We start from the raw sequence: 20,281 nt of genomic DNA, 5'->3' as shown, positions 1-20,281 counted from the left end.
TTATACAAATGTCACTAGTATGCTTCTAATTTGAGTTTGACTTTTTACGTCACTTTGATAAACCAACGCTGATTAAGCGACGTCTTCTGTATTATTTCTTGTAGACTTGTAGTGATATTGTTGCAGAGGACGGAGACTATGTTGTCAAGGCCAAACCTCAAGGGAAGTACAAGCGAATGATGTGAATCAAAGAATCGAACTACTCACCATAATCTAATGGAGTAGCGGAACGAAAGAATCGAACTCTGAAAGAGATGATGAATGCATTGTGGCAGGAATCTGGGTTAGCACAGAACATGTGGGGGGAAGCTTTGCTTACCACAAATTACATCCTCAATAGGATACCGCATAAGGTGACTGGCAAGTCGCCATATGAGCTTTGGAAAGGTACAGTACCTTCGTACAAATATCTCAAAGTGTGGGGGTGCCTAGCAAAAGTGGCTGTACCACCTCCTAAAAAGGTCAAAATTGGGCCAAAGACCGTAGACTGTATCTTCATCGGATATGCACATAACAGTAGTGCATATCGATTTCTGGTTCATAAATCATATATTCCAGATATCCATGTGAATACAGTTATGGAATCAAGAAATGCTTCATTTTTTGAAGACATTTTCCCCTCTAGGAAAACTCAAAAACGGAATCGTGAACAACGAGATGCAGCGAATTTGGAAGCTGGTAATACTTTGAGTACTACTTCTGTTGAAACAGAAGTGGAACCTAGACGAAGCAAACGAGCTCGCAAAAGTAAATCGTTTGGTGATGATTTTCTGATGATGGCATTTCTAGTTGAAAATCTACCAAGAACATATGCAGAAGCTATGTCTACACCTGATGCACCTTATTGGAAGGAAGCAGTCAAAACTGAAATAGACTCTATCATGCAACATCATACTTACGAGATGGCAGATATACCACAAGGTTTTAAGCCTTTGGGGTGTAAATGGATTTTTACGATAAAACAAAAACCCAATGGCGATATTGAGCGGTACAAGGCTAGGCTTGTAGTGCAAGGATTTTGGCAAAAAGAAGGCTTAGATTTTTTTGATACCTATTCACCGGTAACAAGACTATATTCGATCAGGATGCTCATAGGCATTGCAGCCTTGAGAAATCTTGAAATCCATCAAATGGATGTAAAAACTGCTTTTCTCCATGGAGAATTAGAGGAGGAAATCTACATGAAACAACCTGAGGGATTTGTTATTCCAGGACAAAAATACAACGTGTGTAAACTTGTGAAGTCATTATATGGACTCAAACATGCTCCTAAGCAGTAGCATGAGAAGTTTGAAAGTATGATGATGTCTAATGGTTTTCGCATTAATGAATATGATAAATGCATATACTACAAAACTACTCCCTCAGGGTATATTTTGTTATGCTTATTAGTAGATGATATGCTCATCATTGGAAGCAACAAAGACATCATCACTCAAACAAAAAACATGCTCACAAGAAATTTTGACATGAAGGATTTGGGTTTAGCATATGTAATTTTGGGGATAAAAATCATCAGAACTGATGAGGGCCTTATCTTGTCTCAAACCCACTATGCTGAAAAGGTGCTTGTTCGATTCAAGCATTACTCAAATGGGACTGCAAAAACTCCAGAGGATCCTCAAGTTCACTTGACCAAAAATTCTGGTGAACCTGTGCAACATGTGGAGTATGCGAGAGTAATTGGCAGTCTAATGTACTTGACAAACTGTACAAGACCAGATTTAGCGCACTCTGTAAATGTACTTAGTCGCTACGCAAGTAATCCAGGACATAAGCATTGGATGGCTATAACTAGAGTTTTAGACTATCTACGTTATACCAAAGATCATGGCTTGCACTTTGGTAGAGAACTCGGAGTTTTGGAAGGTTACAGTGATGCCAACTGGATCGCAGACTCGAGAAACTCAAGATCCACAAGTGGATATGTTTTTACACTTAGAGGTGCAGCAGTGTCCTAGAAGTCTTCCAAACAAACTTTGGCAGCTAAATCAATTATGGAATCTGAATTCATAGCTTTGGATATAGCTATGTCGGAAGCTGAATCACTTCGTAATTTCTTGGAAGACATCCCAATGTGGGGGAACCCTGTGCCTGCAATACGTGTACACTGTGATAGCGAATCAGCTTTGGGCAGGGCAAGAAATACCCATTACAATGGAAAATCTCGTCACATCAGACGGAGACATAAAACTGTTAGACAACTTATCTCAACTGGTGTAGTTATGATTGATTACATCCATACAAAAGAAAATCTAGCGGATCCATTTACAAAAGTTTTAGCGCGAGATCAAGTTATAAAATCATCACGAGGAATGGGTTTGAAGCCTACGACTTAAGAGGAGGTTTGATGGTAACCCCACCTACTCAGATTGGAGACCCCATGACCTAGGTTCAAAGGGACAACTAAATCAAGCTGAATCTGCTACAAGCACTAAGAGACTTTTGTTTTTTCCCAGTTCCTAAAATGATGTAAAGTGCTTCATGTATGTTAGAGGTTAAGCATATGCTTTTAATGATTTGAAATGTAGCTTTAAAAAATATTTGAAATAATTACAGGATATTTCTTGAAATACAAGCCGCTATTAAAATTACCTTGTGAGTGTGAAATGGGGCCGTTTCTAGGAGAATATATGAGGCTATACTCTCAAAGTTCACTCATGATTAACCAGGCATGTTCAAGACCACAATGAACACAATAGAGAACCTCGTTCTATGAGAAAACGAAGCTGTGTTATTCCTGCTGCCTAAGTTTACATACAAATCCGGATGGTTCAAGACATCATGTTCACCATCTGGCCGAGTAAACTCGACAGGTATAACAATGAGTCGGTTCAAGGTTGAAAAACACCACCAACTCAGATACAGTTAGTTTTCGCATATACTCTCGAAAGTCTGTCTAGTCTAGCTAGTAGTGTCAGTCTATAGGGTTAGTTTTTTCGTCATATGTTTAGACTTATTTCTATTTATGTAGAGAATTGTTGGAACTGGAAAATTGCAGGTTTTGAGACAATGACTTTCCGGCGACTTTCCGCCCAAATTCCGGCCAAATGGATGCTCGGAATTGTCGGGTCGATAGTGCAATGGAAAGCTGGTAACGAGTACTACAAGATGGTATACTCATACGTCCAAAACGGAATTTATTTGAATGAGAAATAAGAGTGTGAAGTGAACTACTTGAGATGGTTTAGGAAATATCCTATATTGAAAATATGACTAATTTTTTATTCATATATATATATAGTTTCACACTTTTCTAGTTTCACAGTCTTCATTAAGAATATATTATTATTAAGGAGTTGGACGGGTTTGTTTTTTCTGTTAGTTTTTGCATGCAATTTTTTTAATCTTTAATTGTTTAATTTTGTTTTTAATAAATCTGGACGCACCTAAAATTATTCTATGGACAATTCTTTAAATTTTTTTTTCTGGTAGGAAGCAGCAGACAATTTTTTTTATTCCTTAAATGTTTCAAATCAAAAAAAAAAAAATATAATCGGACGTTATGTGGGTAATGGGTATGCAGTTTCATTGACCTCCTCCAACATCTCCAACTTAACAATATCCAGATATACATCCAAATAATAAATATCTAATGGTAAAAAAAACAATTAAATTCAATTATAAAAATACTAACTATTAGACATTTACATTGTCTTTTTGATTGGTTACTTGGAGAAACCATTTTTTATTATATACAAACGTGTTTTTTTTTGTTTATTATAGTAGTTTTTTAAAAATGTGTTAAAGTATATTTTATTTTCCTTTTCTGCTTCTTTTTTCGTATGTGTATGTAGAGTAACCTTATAAGAGCTTTAACAATTAGTAAAAATATTTTTCTCTAAATCATTTTCATTCCATTATGTATAATTCAATAAGTGAGTACATCATCTTTTTGTTGTTAATCTTGCCCTCACATGGATCCATATATTTGTTCTTTCCCTATACAACATTAACTCTTAATAGGATTACTTATTTGTTTATTTTTAATAGTAACAAATTAATAGATAAATTATATAGTTCTGTCAATTAAAATTTGGGCTATGCGTTTATTATCCTATTATTAATTACTAGATGAATACTCGCACTACGTACGGATTTATTTATATCTATATATATACATTTATTGCACTATCTTTTTTGCTTCTTATATTTTCACATTTGAAAAATTTAAAACTATATACTACCAAATAAAACTGAGATTTTTTTGTGAGGAGGTAAAGAATACTAAATTTTGTTTAAAGCTAAATCTTATTCTAAAGTGATTTTTGTAGATAAAAACTATTAGTTCATTAGCATACTTTTTAGAAAGTAAAATAATCATACCATTTGCACATTTGATTGGTATATTAAAACATTTAAACATCATACAATTATTGTCTAAAACTTAGGTATTTAGATATATTCGTATTTAAGTTTTTCAATTAAATACCATGAGACTCTCAAATATTTTATGTTCTAGAGATAGTTAAAACAGAAGTAAACAATTATGTCGTTAATTAAAAATTAAAATAATAATATTAATAAAAATAGAAAAAGAATGACACATGTAAAATTTTTGAGAATCATTTGGGAGCTTTAAAAGCTCAAAAATAAAATAAAATATATAAAAATATAGGTTATAAAGATAACTAAAGATAAGAAACCAAAAATTTATTAGTTTCTTATAAAATATGATAAAACTAAAATATAAATCAAAATTTACCGCTATGCCGTATTTGAATTATTTGAACCTCTTATAAACATAATAATATGATTATATCTACACACTAAAACCAACATTTGCTTCCATATCTTCATAAGTAATGTAAAGAAAATATTTGAAACACCATCGGTTATATAGAAAAATGATATTCTAGAATTTTAATTTTTATGGAGGATTTGATATTTGATGGTGCTTAGTGAGGTGTTTGCTATTTATAGAGAATTCGTTGATAACAAATGTGTAGGGCATGCAAAATTGAGTGTACGTCACAAATCTAATTTGAGTTAATGGTGTTTTTAATGCATTCAGTTATTTTTTAATGTAAGAAAATCTTAGAAGTTAAAGGTCCCAAGAAATATGGAAAATGTTTTGATAGTATAGATAGTGGGTTAAATGAGTTAATTGTACATTTAAGATGATTAAGATTAGAAATGTTATAATAGAAATACAAATTTCTAATGCAAGGGTGAGAGATGAAACTCATATAAGACGATTATCTAATTACTAAAATGACATTGCAAAACAGTTTAATAATATAGTTATGTAAAATATTTAGAGTTTGCATGTTGATAAAAAAATACATATATGTTATTTATGTAAGTAATTCACATTCAAGTGTATTAATTGGTTGGTTAACCATGAACATGGTAGAAAAAACATGACCCAAATAATTTGACTTAATTATGTTTTGGATGCATATAATTGTGTTTTAATCTTGATTTGAATTTCCCCCATATATTTGCTCTTGTACACCGAACAAATACAAATGTTTTACTTGCATTTCTTGCACTTATTATGATTTATTCGAGTCTTATGAGGATTTGCTTATGCTAAATGAATAGCTGATTTCCTCACTCTTCACCGTAAAATATCTGATTTCCTCACTCTTCACTGTAAATTGTATGTTCATATTGGCTTGTCATTTGCCGTATTTAGCTATCCAAGAGGCTCACAGATTTCGATTTTATAAGTGTAATGCCAATGGACAAATTGTCATCTATTTTCCATGATTGTTGTTGTGGTTAGAAATAATTATATAGGTTCAATGAAGTTTGTACGAACAAAATGAATAATTTTAATTTAGTAACATGTGTCATTTTCTGATTGAAAGTTTTTGGAGGAATCCTTCTTTATTATATAAGATTGTTATGTATACAAAATTGTATATTGATTATAACGATTTGTGTATGTGGTCACTCATATTCCTCCAATCAATCAACGTTACATATAATGTATTCTTATATATAAATAAAAAAGAGTATATATATATACTATAAAGAAAATTTTCTATTAGTCCCATTACATTTAACCAAAACATTGCAAATGCAGCTGTTTGATTATAAAAGTCAATTGAGAAGTACATTTATAAAATCTATACTAAATAAAAGTATGAGCTATAAGTTCCTAAAACTGTCCAATTAGGATTTAAAACATCCAATCAGAATTCGACATATCACTAATTAACATTTTTAAATTTCCAGAATTTTTTATATTAAGATATTTTTTAAAACGACCAATCTTTAACATTTTTGAAATTATGTTAAATTTCTATATTAAAATACTTATAAATAAGTGTATTTACAACGTCCCACATCGGCTAGAAAAATTTAGATAATAGCTGAGAACCATTATAAATAAGATTAATATGCTTCCAACTACGAATGAGCAGGAAGCTTGATTTATCATGCGTCCAAATTTTAAAAGTTTAAAATATTATAATTATTAAAACTTTTAAAAAGTTCAAATATTATAAATATTTAAACTTTATAGGATGTTTAAAAATATTATAAATACCTCCATAAAAAGTTTAAAATATTATAAATATTTAAACTCTATAAGAAGTTTAAGTGTTATTAATATTTAACTCTCAAAAATTTAAAACATGTTTTTAATGTATGAATTTATAGATGATTTGATATTGTTTCTGTAAAATTATCTTTTGGGTCAGAGGAAAAAAGATTGACATCGCAAGATGTTGATTTGATGTTGTTTGAGTTAATTTTTGAAGTTTAAAGAAGAAGGATATACATGTGTTCATTTTACTTTCTATACAAATAATTTGCAATTTTGTAGTATTAAGGATTTTGGTTTGAAAAGTTTCAATACGTGTGGATCTAAAGCCGAGTAAGTATACAGGTGAAAGTATCAATAGTTGGATGCATGTAGTGACTAAGCTGGTCCGTAAAATTGCATAAATTTTATGAGACAAGAGGCAATGATTTTGGTATTAAAGTTTGATGGGTTAACAAGTTCTGTGGTAGTCTTTAAAAGAAAAGGTTTTAAATAATTATTCAGTGGAAGAATGTGAGGAAGCTGATGAAAAAGAGGAAGAAAAAGAGTATAATGAAAAACCGGACGGTAAAGTAACGATGACCTTTATTATGAAAATTTGATAATGAAAATGATGAGAAAGAATATAAAGAGTAAGAAAACAGTGAAAAATAAATCACGAAGACATAGATGGTGGTGGTCAATTAAATATGAAAAAATAAGATTAATTCATGATTAAAAAAATGTTTTGCTTTTCTGATGGCCAAAGAAATGGTTTAGGATATGCTAGATTACCAGTTCGATCCGCCTCGCCTGAACGTCCAATTAATTTCATAATTCTTTTGATCAGATTTGAATTTTTAACATAAGTGAATTTTATATTTTTTAAAAGTAAAATTTTCACTAATCAATTGTAATTTAAAATTTTATATAAGCTAATATTTCATAACTGTTATCAATCATATATAATTTTCACCAAAATATATCAAATAAATCCATGTGTAACGTGGGTTCAAAACCTAATTAACACTAAATATATATAAAATTATATCAATATACCATTAGAAATACAACAAAAAAAATATATGATCATAAAGGCTAATTAAGACAATTAATTAGAATAGACAAAGTATTAGTTTATTAAATTTGTTGTGAAAAAAGCTAAATATCTATTAGTTAAACAACTAAGATTTTTTCTGATTTAGTATTACAAATATAATCTGATTTTATTACAGTTTTTTGGGATGATAACAAAAAGTAAAGCATGTATATAAAAAATCAGATATTTTTAAAGATTATGAATAATCAAATATAAACGGTAGTGATGAGTCTGATGACCATGGAAGAAGTAATTTACGCTTATATACGAGTCAACTTAATGAGAACAGATTCTATTTACTATTTAGTATCCAGATACTATCCCTCACAAACTATGAAACTTTACGGTGAAGCACAACAAATAGGAGAGGTACTTCAGATTGGAATTTGGAAGTGATTCATCAAATGTTGTTTTTCCTGAGTTAAAGGAGAGCTGCGGAATGGATCATCATCACTGAATGCAGCTACGTTCCCGGGACGTGAGAAAACTATCTGCAATGTTGCAGAAAAGCAATTAGTTATTTAAATCAAGATGCATGGTTATATATCTTTCTGGCTCACGTTCGATGCAAGATCAGAGAAGGAGATGAATGTTTCGGTGTGTTTATCATTAGGTATGCAGATCAAGGATGCCCAGGTTGTCACAAAATGTTTGAAAACTCGATCGACCAAGAGGCTTTGTAAAGATGTCGGCCAACTGCGCATTACTCTGAACATGAACAAGATGAAGATTACGAGACTGAATCTCATCACGAACAAAGTGGCAGTCGTTTTCGATATGCTTTGTGCGTTCGTGAAAGACTGGGTTTGTTGCAATATGAATAGCTGACTTGCTATCACAATAAAGACGCATAGACTGTGTATGTGAAACCCCAAGATCATGTAAAACTATCTTCAGCCAGATGAGTTCCTTGGTGATGTAAGCCATGGCGCGGTACTGAGCTTCAGTAGACGACATGCTTACCGTTTTCTGCTTCTTCATTTTCCATGAGACGGGAGAAGTGCCAAGTTGAATAAAATAGCCAGAAACAGACCTCCGTGTTAGACGACAGCCTGAGTGATCAGAATCACACCAACCAGTGAGCTGGAAATTTGATTTTGCATTCAAGAGGATTCCTTGACCTGGATTTCCTTTCAAGTATCGAACAACCCTTATAGCAGCTTCCCAATGATCCTCTCTAGGTGTCTTCATAAACTGTGCAAGAAATTGAACAGAGTATGCTAAATCCGGTCGTGTGGCACCAAGATATATTAATCGACCAATCAATCGACGGTACGGCTCTGGTTGCGACAGAAGAGGCGAGGTAGAGAGTGCGAGGTTATGATTCTGCTCTAAGGGAAAGGAATCAGGTTTGCATCCTAGCAAACCAGCATCAGCAATAATCTCAAGTGCATATTTGTGTTGACTAAGATAGAACCCCTGTGAGCTGCGAGAGACCTCAATGCCTAAAAAATATTTCAAGGCTCCTAGATCCTTCATCTTAATACAAGAAGCCAGATAAGCTTTGAAGATTGTAAGAGCCTCAACAGAGTTGCTTGTAACGATCATGTCGTCAACATATATCAGAAGATTAATTCGTATCCCTCCTTTGTCAAAAACAAACAATGAGTAATCCGACAAAGACTGAACAAACCCATATTCTTTTAACGCTGTTGTCAGTTTGGCGAACCAGCAGCGAGGAGCCTGCTTAAGACCGTACAAGGATTTTCGCAACCGACAAACTCTTGTGTCATTAGCAGCTAAGTATCCAGGAGGGGGCTTCATATACACCTCTTCTTAAAGATCACCATGCAGGAACGCATTGTGAACATCCATCTGATGAACCGGTCAGTTATTCCCTGCAGCAACTTCAAGAAACATGTGTACCGTTTGCATTCGCGCAACAGGTGCAAAAGTTTCACCATAATCGACTCCTTCGATCTGTCTATTACCAAGAGCTACCAAACGTGCCTTGTATCGTTCAACCGTCCCATCCAAATTGTGTTTAATCTTGTAGACCCATTTTGATCCTATGGCTTTCTTTCCTGGAGGCAAATCCTCAACTGTCCAAGTTTGATTCTCTTCCAAAGCAACAACTTCCGACCCCATTGCTTTTGTCCATACCTTACTCTGCACTGCTTGTTTATAAGAGGTTGGCTCTCAGCCGACGTTATAGCCACCAGATACGCACGGTGCGGTTCAGAAAAACGTGAACAACTCACATAATTATTAATAGGGTAGAGAGATTTTGATGTACCTAACAGCCTTGTCTGAGCAGTGTTAATATGATAATCTTGTAATTTAACCGGAGGATTGCAATGACGCTCTCCCCGACGAAGCGGAATCGCATCAATGACCGGACTAGCAGGTTCCACAGTAGGAGACGAGGAAGGCTGAGGAGTCGAAGTGAGAGATGGCGATGGGGTTGGTGTCGGTAAAGATAACGATGGTGAGCCGCCATCATTAGTTGATCGACGAACAGAGTCGGGTGAAGATGTCGAGGGTGATGTGGAAGACGAGAGATTGGTAGTTGGGCTGAGAGGAGATAACGGGCCTGATGAAACAGTTGGGCTTTGAGATGGACTGTCAACATCCTCTAGTGGACCGAGAGAATGAGAAGCCCACAAAATATTTTCTTCATCGTCTTCGATAGGCATGTCACGAGAATCAGATTCAACGAAAGGAAACTCTATTTCACAAAAACGTACATCCCTAGAGATCAAAAATTTGTTTGCATCAAGATCATAGAGTCTCCAAGCCTTTTTCCCATAAGGATATCCCACAAATATGCATTTCCGACTGCGAGAGGCAAACTTGTCACCTTGATGACGGTGATTGCGGGCATAACAGAGACTCCCAAAGACTTTCAAGTGATCGTAGCTCGGAGCAGTCGTATGTAACATTTCGTAAGGAGTGAGACCGTTTAAAACAGAGCTGGGGGTGCGGTTGATTAAGTAGCCTGCGGTCAAGATGCACTCTCCCCAAAACGTGATTGGCAAGTTTGATTGGAACCTCAACGCTCTAGCCACATTCAAAATGTGGCGGTGTTTTCTTTCAACTCGTGCATTTTGTTGAGGGGTGGTGATGCACGAAGTTTCATGGACAATGCCTTGACTCCGAAAGAATGGATCCATACAGGTGAATTCAGTGCCATTATCGCTTCTTATTCGCTTGACTTGTTTTTGAAATTGTGTTGCAGCCATGGCGATCAAACTTTTCAGATTTTCAGCAGTTTCTGTTTTGTTACGTTGCAAATATATCCATACACTACGAGAGTAATTATCAACGAGGGTAAGAAAGTAACGAGCACCGGATGAAGAGGGAGTGCGATAAGGACCTCAAATGTCGCAGTGAATAATTTCAAAAACAGATGATGTTTTATTAGTACTTATTGGAAAACAAGAACGTGTTTGCTTGGCGTGGAAACAGACATCACACGCCTTATTGTAAATATCAGAATCAACAGAAACAGAAACTTGCGGAAGTGAACCAACTACTCTTGCAGACGGATGACCCAGCCTTTGATGCCATAACGTGTAATCCTTTGCTTCTTGTGTAGTGACAAGGGATACGGACTCTGTTTTGCAGAAGCGGAAGGTTCCACCGTCTCGCTTACCCGCACCAATCATCATCCTCGAACTGCGGTCCTGAATGACAAGGAACTGATCAGCCATTTGTACAATACAAGTATTCTCATCCATCAATTGCCCTACATAAAAAAACTGACTTCAAAATCAGATTGGATCCCAACACAACAGTGCCTTCTTGACACGAGACCCGTTCTCTTCCATCAGCTAACACAACTAACACCAGTGACATAGGTCTCACATTCGTAAGAATGTCAAAGTTGTTTGTCAAATGGTGAGAGGCACCAGTGTCTAATATCCAAGAATGGAAGGATGACTTACCAGATGATTTCTCGTTGCTAGGACCAGCTCCACTATTGGATCGACCATTCAGCAGCTTGACAAGATTGTTCCATTGAACGTCACTCAAGCCGCTAACCCCATCACGATCCTTCTCTGTGATCACATAGTTGGCATGTTCTTGAGAAGAAACCGGTGGAACATGGACAACATTCGCATAACTCATGGGACGACCACGACCAGAAGAGAGAAGACCACGACTCTTACCTTGCATCGTTCGGCTGCAAGGACGGTCACCCCACCACTCTGGATAACCAACCACGGCAAAGCAGCTATCGGAAGAGTGACCTCCACGATTACAGTGTTTGCAGAGAGCTTGTTCAGGACGAGTCGAGGATGATATACGAGGTCGTTGCTGAACAGCAAAAGCAGAGATCTCCGGAGCCGCCTCATTCTTTGTAACATTAGTCCGCATGTCTTCTTCCTGACGAACAACGTTATACACTTCCTCCATCGGTTGGATCGGAGTTCGTGAAACCAAGCTCGACCTCACCGTATTGAAAGAATCATCAAGACCACATAAGAAATCATGGACCTTATCTTCTTCCCGGTCTTTTTCTTGAAGAGAGTTCAAGTTGCACTCACACTTGCCACATTGACAAACACGCAAAGGTCTGTGAGTAGCCATGCTGTCCCATATGCGGTTCAGTTTCCCATAGTATGCCTCAATAGCAAGACCCCTCTGCTTGCAACATGCAAGTTCCGCCTTGAGTTGTTGGATGCGTGGACCATTGGTGACAGAAAAACGTTTCTTCAGATGATCCCACAAGTCCTTCGCAACATCACGATGAGAGATGTTGGAACGGAGTGATGGCTCTACTGTCATGCGGATCCAAGACACCAACAAGGCTTGGATAGTCCACCAATCTTTGAGATCAGGAGATCCTTCTGCTGGACGAGCAATGGATCCATCTAAGAAGCCAAACTTCTTGCGAGAAGAAAGAGCTGTCTTGATTCCACAAGCCCATTCTTCATATTTTGTTCCTTTCAGCAACGGGAGAGATATCACAGCTCGGGATTGTCAGCAGCACTCAGATCGTAGGGCTAGATCTTACGTCGCACCTCCATAGTCGCCGTGGTCGGGGTCGGGTTCGTGTCGGTCGTTTCACTCATTATCAAAAGAAAAAATTTTGTGTTTCAGGCTCTGATACCATGTAAGATCAGAGAAGGAGATGAATGTTTCGGTGTGTTTATCATTAGGTATCAATACCAATATATATTGTTACAGAGCCTAGTTAGCAAGGCATAGTAATTACAGAGATTTGGAGAAAATATACAGAGCATGATAAGGTAACAAATAACTCTACAGTCGTGATATATGGGATATGATTGCAGGGACAATAATATCCCATTATTCGAGTTTGTGTGTTACCTGGTAGTCTCCAAGGGTACGAGTCTTGAAACCAGCTGCACAGTAGTCATAATAATATTCCCATGTCCTTATGAATTTATTGTCAAATCCAAGATCCGTGATTTGTCTACACAAATGATAGTATTTTTCTAGACATATGAGCGGAAACATACTTAGTCAAGAACAGAAAAACAGAGGAAATGTTTTTAATATCATAATCTTACTTCTGTCTATCCAAGAAGTTCTTCCTCCACAATCTCAACGTTTGGTAGTAATGAATCCCAATGTTCTCAACGTGTTCAATGCTGTATTTTCTTTAAGTGTTAGATTGATTTGACAACGAGAGATTGCGAAAAAACAATACAAATATGCATTTATACCATAGCCTAGAAGAAGAGGCCATGGCTGAAGTAACTCTGGCTAACGAAGGAAGGCATCCACCAGGGAATATGTACTCTTTTATAAAATCAGAATTTAGTCTGTACTCATTGTAGCGTTCTTCGGGTATCGATATGAACTGTATTATTATTAAACATTAACGGTTGTGCAAACATGAGATAAAAGAATCATGCATGCAAGTGTTACCTGCAGGACAAAAATGCCGTCTTCTGCAAGCGCAGCATCACAATGACTAAAAAATGTCTCCATGAATTCGTGGCCAACATGTTCTAGCATCTCACTGTAAACATCGAAAATGTTATGTCGTCATAGACTCATAACACAATGTTCATATTTTGATATATACATTATACAAGAGAGATATTACCAAGATACAATCCTGTCATATTTTTGAACATCAGATAGCTGGCGATAATCGCAGAGCTTAAATGTTATCCGGTCCTATCATTAAGAAGTTAAATAGTTAGTAGTATAGCATTGGAGATAAGAAACTGAAATGGGTTATACAAACCTGAAGTCCAGCTTCTTTCACTTTTTCTTCTGCATATTTAAGTTGTTCAATAGATATTGTTATACCGGTGTATTTGCATCCAGTTCTTCTCACCGTTTCAATTGCCAAAGTTCCCCACCCGCATCCAATATCTAAAACCTCATGATTCTTCTTTATCCTAGCCTGAAATTTTCCACCTTTTGATCACTAAAAAACAGAGAAAATGCCAAGTTCTTGTTCCAAATCAAGAAAATGCCCTTGCAAAGATTTTTTTTGTTTTGAATAAAGTTTCCCTTGGATAGATGTTACCTTATCAATGAGAAGATATATTTTTCTCAATTGTGCAGTCCTCAGATCTTCATCACCTGACTATAAACATAAACGTCTTAAATGGCGAAAGTTTAAAGTCGGACTAACAAAAAGCAAGAGCGTGAAGATGTTTCATTGTCACCTTGAATACCGCAGAGGAATAAGACATGGTATCATCCAAGAATAAAGCAAAAAGCTCATTACTCTGCAAGTTTACTCATGATGAAGGCAAATCATTACACTTAAAACAGCAAAGAAATGTTCATCTTTGAGACAATAACAAGTGGGCATAAGACAAGTTACAAGGTCATAGTGACGTGAAATGTTCCTTCGAGCTTGAGTTAAAGTGTTCTGCCTATAGAAATGCTTTAGAAAATGCTTTGCAGATGCTAAACCAGTAGTCAGAAACATCGGTTTCCACCATCCCCTGCAAAATCCAACACAAGTGCAATGGGACAACTGAAAAAAAACTAAACTGAACGTTTTAAGCTTTACCTATTTTTAGCAAGACGTAAGTTCAAATCTCTGTTGGCAATGAGAATCTGCAAGTTTTCAATCTGCTGATCAGAAGTTTTGAAAAATTAATCTCCATGATTCAATAATGTTATGTACCATACCATGATAAGATTCAAAAGTCCTGTTTCCTTATTGCAAAACGAAAAATCTCCGTTAATATAAGCATCAGCAAGTCCTAAATCAGACCGTGTCATAGCCTGTGGGGAAAATAGTCAAGATTCTTGAGCTTCAGAAGAAAAAAGTTTCCATCAATGTTCTAGGCTAACCTTCCAGTAAAACTGAGGACTGTGAATCTCTAGTTCAGATTTTAAGTGACATCTCGAATCCTCTCCTTTGAATGTGATCATCGTTTCTCCTTCAATTATTCTGTTAGGATATAGCTAAATGTAACGCTTCTAATGACAGAATTAGGAAGCTATACATTTTAGACAGAGGAGGGGACTCACGTTACACAACCGGTTGATATAAAATGTGTCAAGAATCTAATAAAGAAAAACCGAGCCGCTTTTTCAGTTAGGGACAGGTCCATGCGGTTTTGGTTTCTCAAAGAAGTCACCATATCGTTCCCTAACAGACCTTGTGCAGCCACCATACCAGCCTGAAGAAGTAGAAGGTATAATAACAAAATTGTAGAGGGAGAGAACTGGTATAATTAGAAATGATAGTATTAGCCTGAGAGATATTTTGCTTGTATGATCATTGATGTGTAGCGTAGGTGTTGTTTTATGATCCATTAAGTGCCAGTTAGGTAATCTTAAACAAAGACACCTAAGACTAAGCATGCACCTAACGGATATGGATCAATCAAATCAATTTAAAATCTCATATCGGCTATATATTAATAGAGAAGCACTCTCACTAAAACACTGAAATGTCACGCTCACAAAACTTCTGTACATTTTTAAATAAATGCTCTTATTTCTTATTATTATTTACATAAATATGCCATTAAAATTTTAGAAGCCAATATTTCTTTTTTTTTTTTGCCAACAAGAGCTAATGTTTTTTCTATTAGTATTTAAAAATGAAAGATTTAATCAATTATTAAATCTGAAAATGTATTTAATTATCATTTTCATAACTTATTTACTTACTAAAAAAATTACATTTCACAAACAAAAGAAAAATTATTCATTTATTTACTACTTTTATCATTTTCTCATTGCATTTTTAAACTTAGGAATAGTTTAAATTAAATCGATTAGTCTAAAAAATATTGGTTTATCTATTTAATGGTATAATTATATAGACGAATTTGATTTTTAGGAACACAAAAAAAAAACATCAAAACTTTTTACACCATCTTAAAATTCTTTTCCAAGTTTAAATATTTCACGGGTGAAACGTATTTTACAGAAAATAAACGCAAATTTAAATAATATTTTATCGGAAAAACTTTACTTACATATTTTATTATTTATAAACGAATCTTAAATCTTAAATTTTATTCATAATATTTTATTTAAATCGATTTATCCCGCACATAGTACGGATTGATACCTAATCATCAAATGTTAGCAACACAAATCAATTCATAAGTTTCGAAAACATCACAATAATTATTTTAATTTTTTTTGCCACCACTTCATTTTTCTAAGCTCAAAACTTAATTTCACTTAGGACTATTTTTTTCTAAGGAATTCTGAAACTCTGCCGAATAACACCTAACCACGTGGAGCATTATTGCAAGTTATTTATTTAGACTAACGGGTATTACGTTATATGTATCTAATGTAACATATATTTGTGGAGGCTTTATTGCAAGTTGCAAGATTACAATAGTTATCATCGTGTTTGTATATTTCTACTTCTCAACAAGTTGTACGTTTCATGTTGACATGTTGCTAAATGTTTTGTAATTTTGCTTATCAACATTGCTACATATTTTGTAATTTTGCGTCACTTGATTTTGTTGAACTTGAATCGGTTTAGAATTCAAACCAACACGTTGAATATCTAAGAAACTTGTTGCAGAAGTAAGCAAAAGATTTAACGAGTTAACGAGTTCAAGAATCAACAGAAACCTCACAAGTTATGTATAGTCGGTTACAATATAACCAACCTTAACCATTACAAACAGACCAATTGATCAAAGGCTTTTAATTAAACCAAGTTCTTTAATCATCCTGATCCTGTTTGCTCTTCATTTTGATCCGGTTGTGTAGTCACAATCAACAGATTTTATAAGAACATTGACTTCCCACCAAATAAAAATCCTAGTGTTTTACATGATAAAATGGAAATTATTAGAGTGCGTCTAACAAAACTCATAGCTCGTAATTCAAATAAAGACAAAGTACATAAAGCTCTAGTAGTATATTTGGTAACACACTCAAACTTGTAAACCATGTTGTACGTGACGTGACGTGACGTGAGACATGCACTCAATGCAACTTCTTCATGTATTTTCGTTTAGTGGTGTCCAATTCCGCCACCTCCTCCGCCGCCTCCTCCACCTCCCCCTCCGAAGCCTCCACCGCCAAATCCTCCGCCTTTACCAAATCCACCTCCTCCACCAATACCTCCACCTTTCCCAAAGCCACCTCCTCCGCCGAAACCTCCTCCTTTGCCTATTCCACCACCGATGCCACCACCTTTTCCAAATCCTCCTCCTCCACCAAAGCCTCCTCCTCCTCCGATACCACCGCCAATACCTCCGCCTTTGCCAATACCGCCTCCAATGCCTCCACCTTTGCCAATACCGCCTCCAATGCCTCCACCCTTACCAAATCCACCTCCTCCGCCAATACCTCCACCTTTGCCAATACCGCCTCCAATGCCTCCACCCTTACCAAATCCACCTCCTCCTCCTTTGCCAATACCGCCTCCAATGCCTCCGCCTTTGCCAAATCCACCTCCTCCGCCAATACCTCCGCCTTTGCCAATACCGCCTCCAATGCCTCCGCCTTTGCCAATACCCCCGCCAATACCTCCACCCTTACCAAATCCACCTCCGCCACCAATGCCTCCACCTTTGCCAATCCCGCCACCTATGCCTCCGCCTTTGCCAATGCCTCCACCAATTCCGCCGCCTTTGCCTATTCCACCACCAATGCCTCCACCTTTTCCAATGCCACCGCCAATACCTCCACCTTTGCCAATCCCACCACCAACTCCTCCACCTTTGCCGAAACCACCGCCAACTCCTCCGCCTTTGCCAATTCCACCGCCAACACCTCCGCCTTTACCAAAACCACCGCCAACTCCTCCACCTTTACCAATGCCGCCACCAACTCCACCGCCTTTGCCAATGCCGCCACCAACTCCACCGCCTTTGCCGATACCGCCGCCAAATCCTCCACCTTTGCCTATTCCACCACCAATGCCACCGCCTTTACCGATGCCACCGCCAACTCCACCACCCTTCCCGATTCCTCCACCGATCCCACCACCTTTTCCAAACCCACCACCAGCTCCTCCACCGTGTCCACCTCCGATACCACCACCAACTCCACCACCCTTACCAAAGCCACCGCCAACTCCGACACCTCCACCATGTCCACCACCAAAACCTCCTCCGCCACCTCCACCTCCACCACCGCCTCCTCCAAAACCACCGCCTGCTCCTCCTCCAAATCCACCACCAGCTCCTCCTCCAAATCCACCACCGGCTCCTCCACCGAACCCGCCGCCAAAGCCACCACCCTTGCCACCTAAAGTCTTCTCGTCCTCATCTTTTCCCGAACTCACATCTCTCGCAGCAACATTCACCACAAAAACATGGAAACATAACAAAGCCACGAGAGTAGCTCCACTAACGAGACGCCCCATTTTTTTTTTTTTTGGAGTATGTTTGTTGATTTGCAGAGTGCACTGCCCGATGATCAAAACTAACCAGCAAATACGGTCGATTATATAGCAACACTTAATTATCTACTTTAATCTTTGCATTAACTTACTTCAACTACTAACTACTACGTACTCTACTACTCACTGCATTCAATTCCCAAAATCCTTTTGCGATCTCTTCTCCACATGTTTTCTAGTAAAACAAATCTGACTAATAATTTAATACCTATATTGAGGAAAAAAAATAAGAAACCCACTTAATATGTATATCTAACAAGTAGGCTTGTAACCGTTTTACCCAAATTACCTTGCTTTATCTGACACATTAACGGTTTGAGGATCTCGTAACAGTCTGTTAATATATGAAAGTCTGTTAATATATGAGTACAATACTCATGATAGTTAAGTAATTCTATTTTCTTTATTATGATAAGTAAAGAACTCATAAGTAAATCTAAAAAAACAAAACAACTGATCATGAGTTAATTAATACGTCAGTTTCTTTTTGTTTGTCTATATATCAAAATCTTTTCATCTCCTCTTTGATTTATATATACTAAATCCAACAAAAACAAATTTTACCAATTGTGCCACAAAACTCTGTTAGTTTTGATACAATGAAAACAAAAGAGGTTGGTTTCAAATTTTAATATTCATGAAGGAAATTAATTGAATTGAAAATTCATAAATTTCATTTTCATTGCATTTGCATAATTGTATAATAGACTTTTTTAAATGATAATGTGATCCCCTTTTACTTTTGTTTCACTTTAAGGAATGAATTTGTTATTTTTGGACTGGATCAACTGAAAAAAAAAAACAACAAATAATAATAATAAAAAATACTAAACATTTGCCCACAAAAACTAAATATATTTGTAATGTGTGCAGTTTTTTCCTATATTCAATTCACAATTCAAAGGTTGTTTTTCTTTAACCAACTACAAAGGCGATATGTTTATAGTTTGATTAGATCAAATACTATCATGTTGTGTTATTGATTTATACTGTAAATAAATAATGTCTTTTGGACATTAACAAATTCACAATGCATCCGATGATAATCTCACACGGGAACTCTATTGATTAGTGATATTTATTTTACTTTAGTGTCGTCATTGGTAGTTTTTTATATAAATCTAATTCATATGAATATAATTTCTTTTTTGTCAAAAAAAAAAAAAGAATATAATTTCTTTTTAAAAAAAACAAATAACCATTTCCATACCAAACCATGTGCGAGTTAGATGAAGAATTTATTGCAGTTTGAACAAAAAAAAGCCGTCCATTATTTTCTTACCTATTATGTCCTAACGGGAAAAGGGCCATTTCTGACCTGTACAATGTCAAAAGTGTCAATTTATACCTGTACAAACTCTCGGTGCTAATTTATACCTATACTCAAATAAAATTCAAATTTCATACCCAATTATTAAAATAATGCCGATTTCAAAGTCAAAATCAACAAATATTAGTCAACAGGTGACTCAGATGACACGTATTCAGTGAAGTGGCATCGTATATATCAAAACTACGTAGTTTTGATGCTGTAATTTCGTTTTAAAAAAAAGGTAATACCCTAGAATCAAACCTGGGTCCATCAAAGATTTAATCAACGCTTTAACCATATGATCTAGCAGCCTTATTCGGAATATTGGGAAACTTTAGTGTTTATAACCATCTCCGCCTGCGAGAATCTCCCTCCTCTTCCTTGGCATCGTTAATGGCTGCTCCGCCGTGGTTCCTTCTCCATCTAGATCCGCTTCCGTTGGTCCAATCACTAATTGTTTATATTCATCGTGGTTTCCCAAGATTTGATTTTTTAACTTTTTGTTTCTTTTAAAATTTTAAATTTTGGAAATTCGTTGTTCCTCTTTGATCACAATCATCATCACTAGGGTTTCTGTTTTTCAGTAAAAATTAAGGAATGAGGAAGCAAAAATTATCA

At 36.0% G+C, this 20,281-nt stretch overlaps 1 protein-coding gene and 1 pseudogene across 1 annotated transcript; one reads left to right on the top strand and one right to left on the bottom strand.

Annotated features, from left to right (window-relative positions):
• Positions 1–1,469: 1,469 nt before the first annotated feature.
• On the top strand, positions 1,470–1,961 carry LOC147926634 (secreted RxLR effector protein 161 pseudogene; annotated as a pseudogene).
• Positions 1,962–16,723: 14,762 nt separating this feature from the next.
• On the bottom strand, positions 16,724–18,564 carry LOC104746842 (uncharacterized). Its single transcript, XM_087486785.1, has one exon. It carries the CDS (start codon positions 18,313–18,315, stop codon positions 16,957–16,959), a length of 1,359 nt encoding a protein of 452 aa, XP_087342911.1. The 5' UTR covers positions 18,316–18,564; the 3' UTR covers positions 16,724–16,956.
• Between the last annotated feature and the right edge of the window lie 1,717 nt (positions 18,565–20,281).

Source organism: Camelina sativa, chromosome 15 (assembly GCF_030686135.1).
Source record: "Camelina sativa cultivar CO46 ecotype springtype chromosome 15, ASM3068613v1".
In the NCBI taxonomy this organism is placed as follows: Eukaryota; Viridiplantae; Streptophyta; class Magnoliopsida; order Brassicales; family Brassicaceae; genus Camelina; species Camelina sativa.
This window is presented reverse-complemented; position numbering and strand designations above follow the sequence as displayed.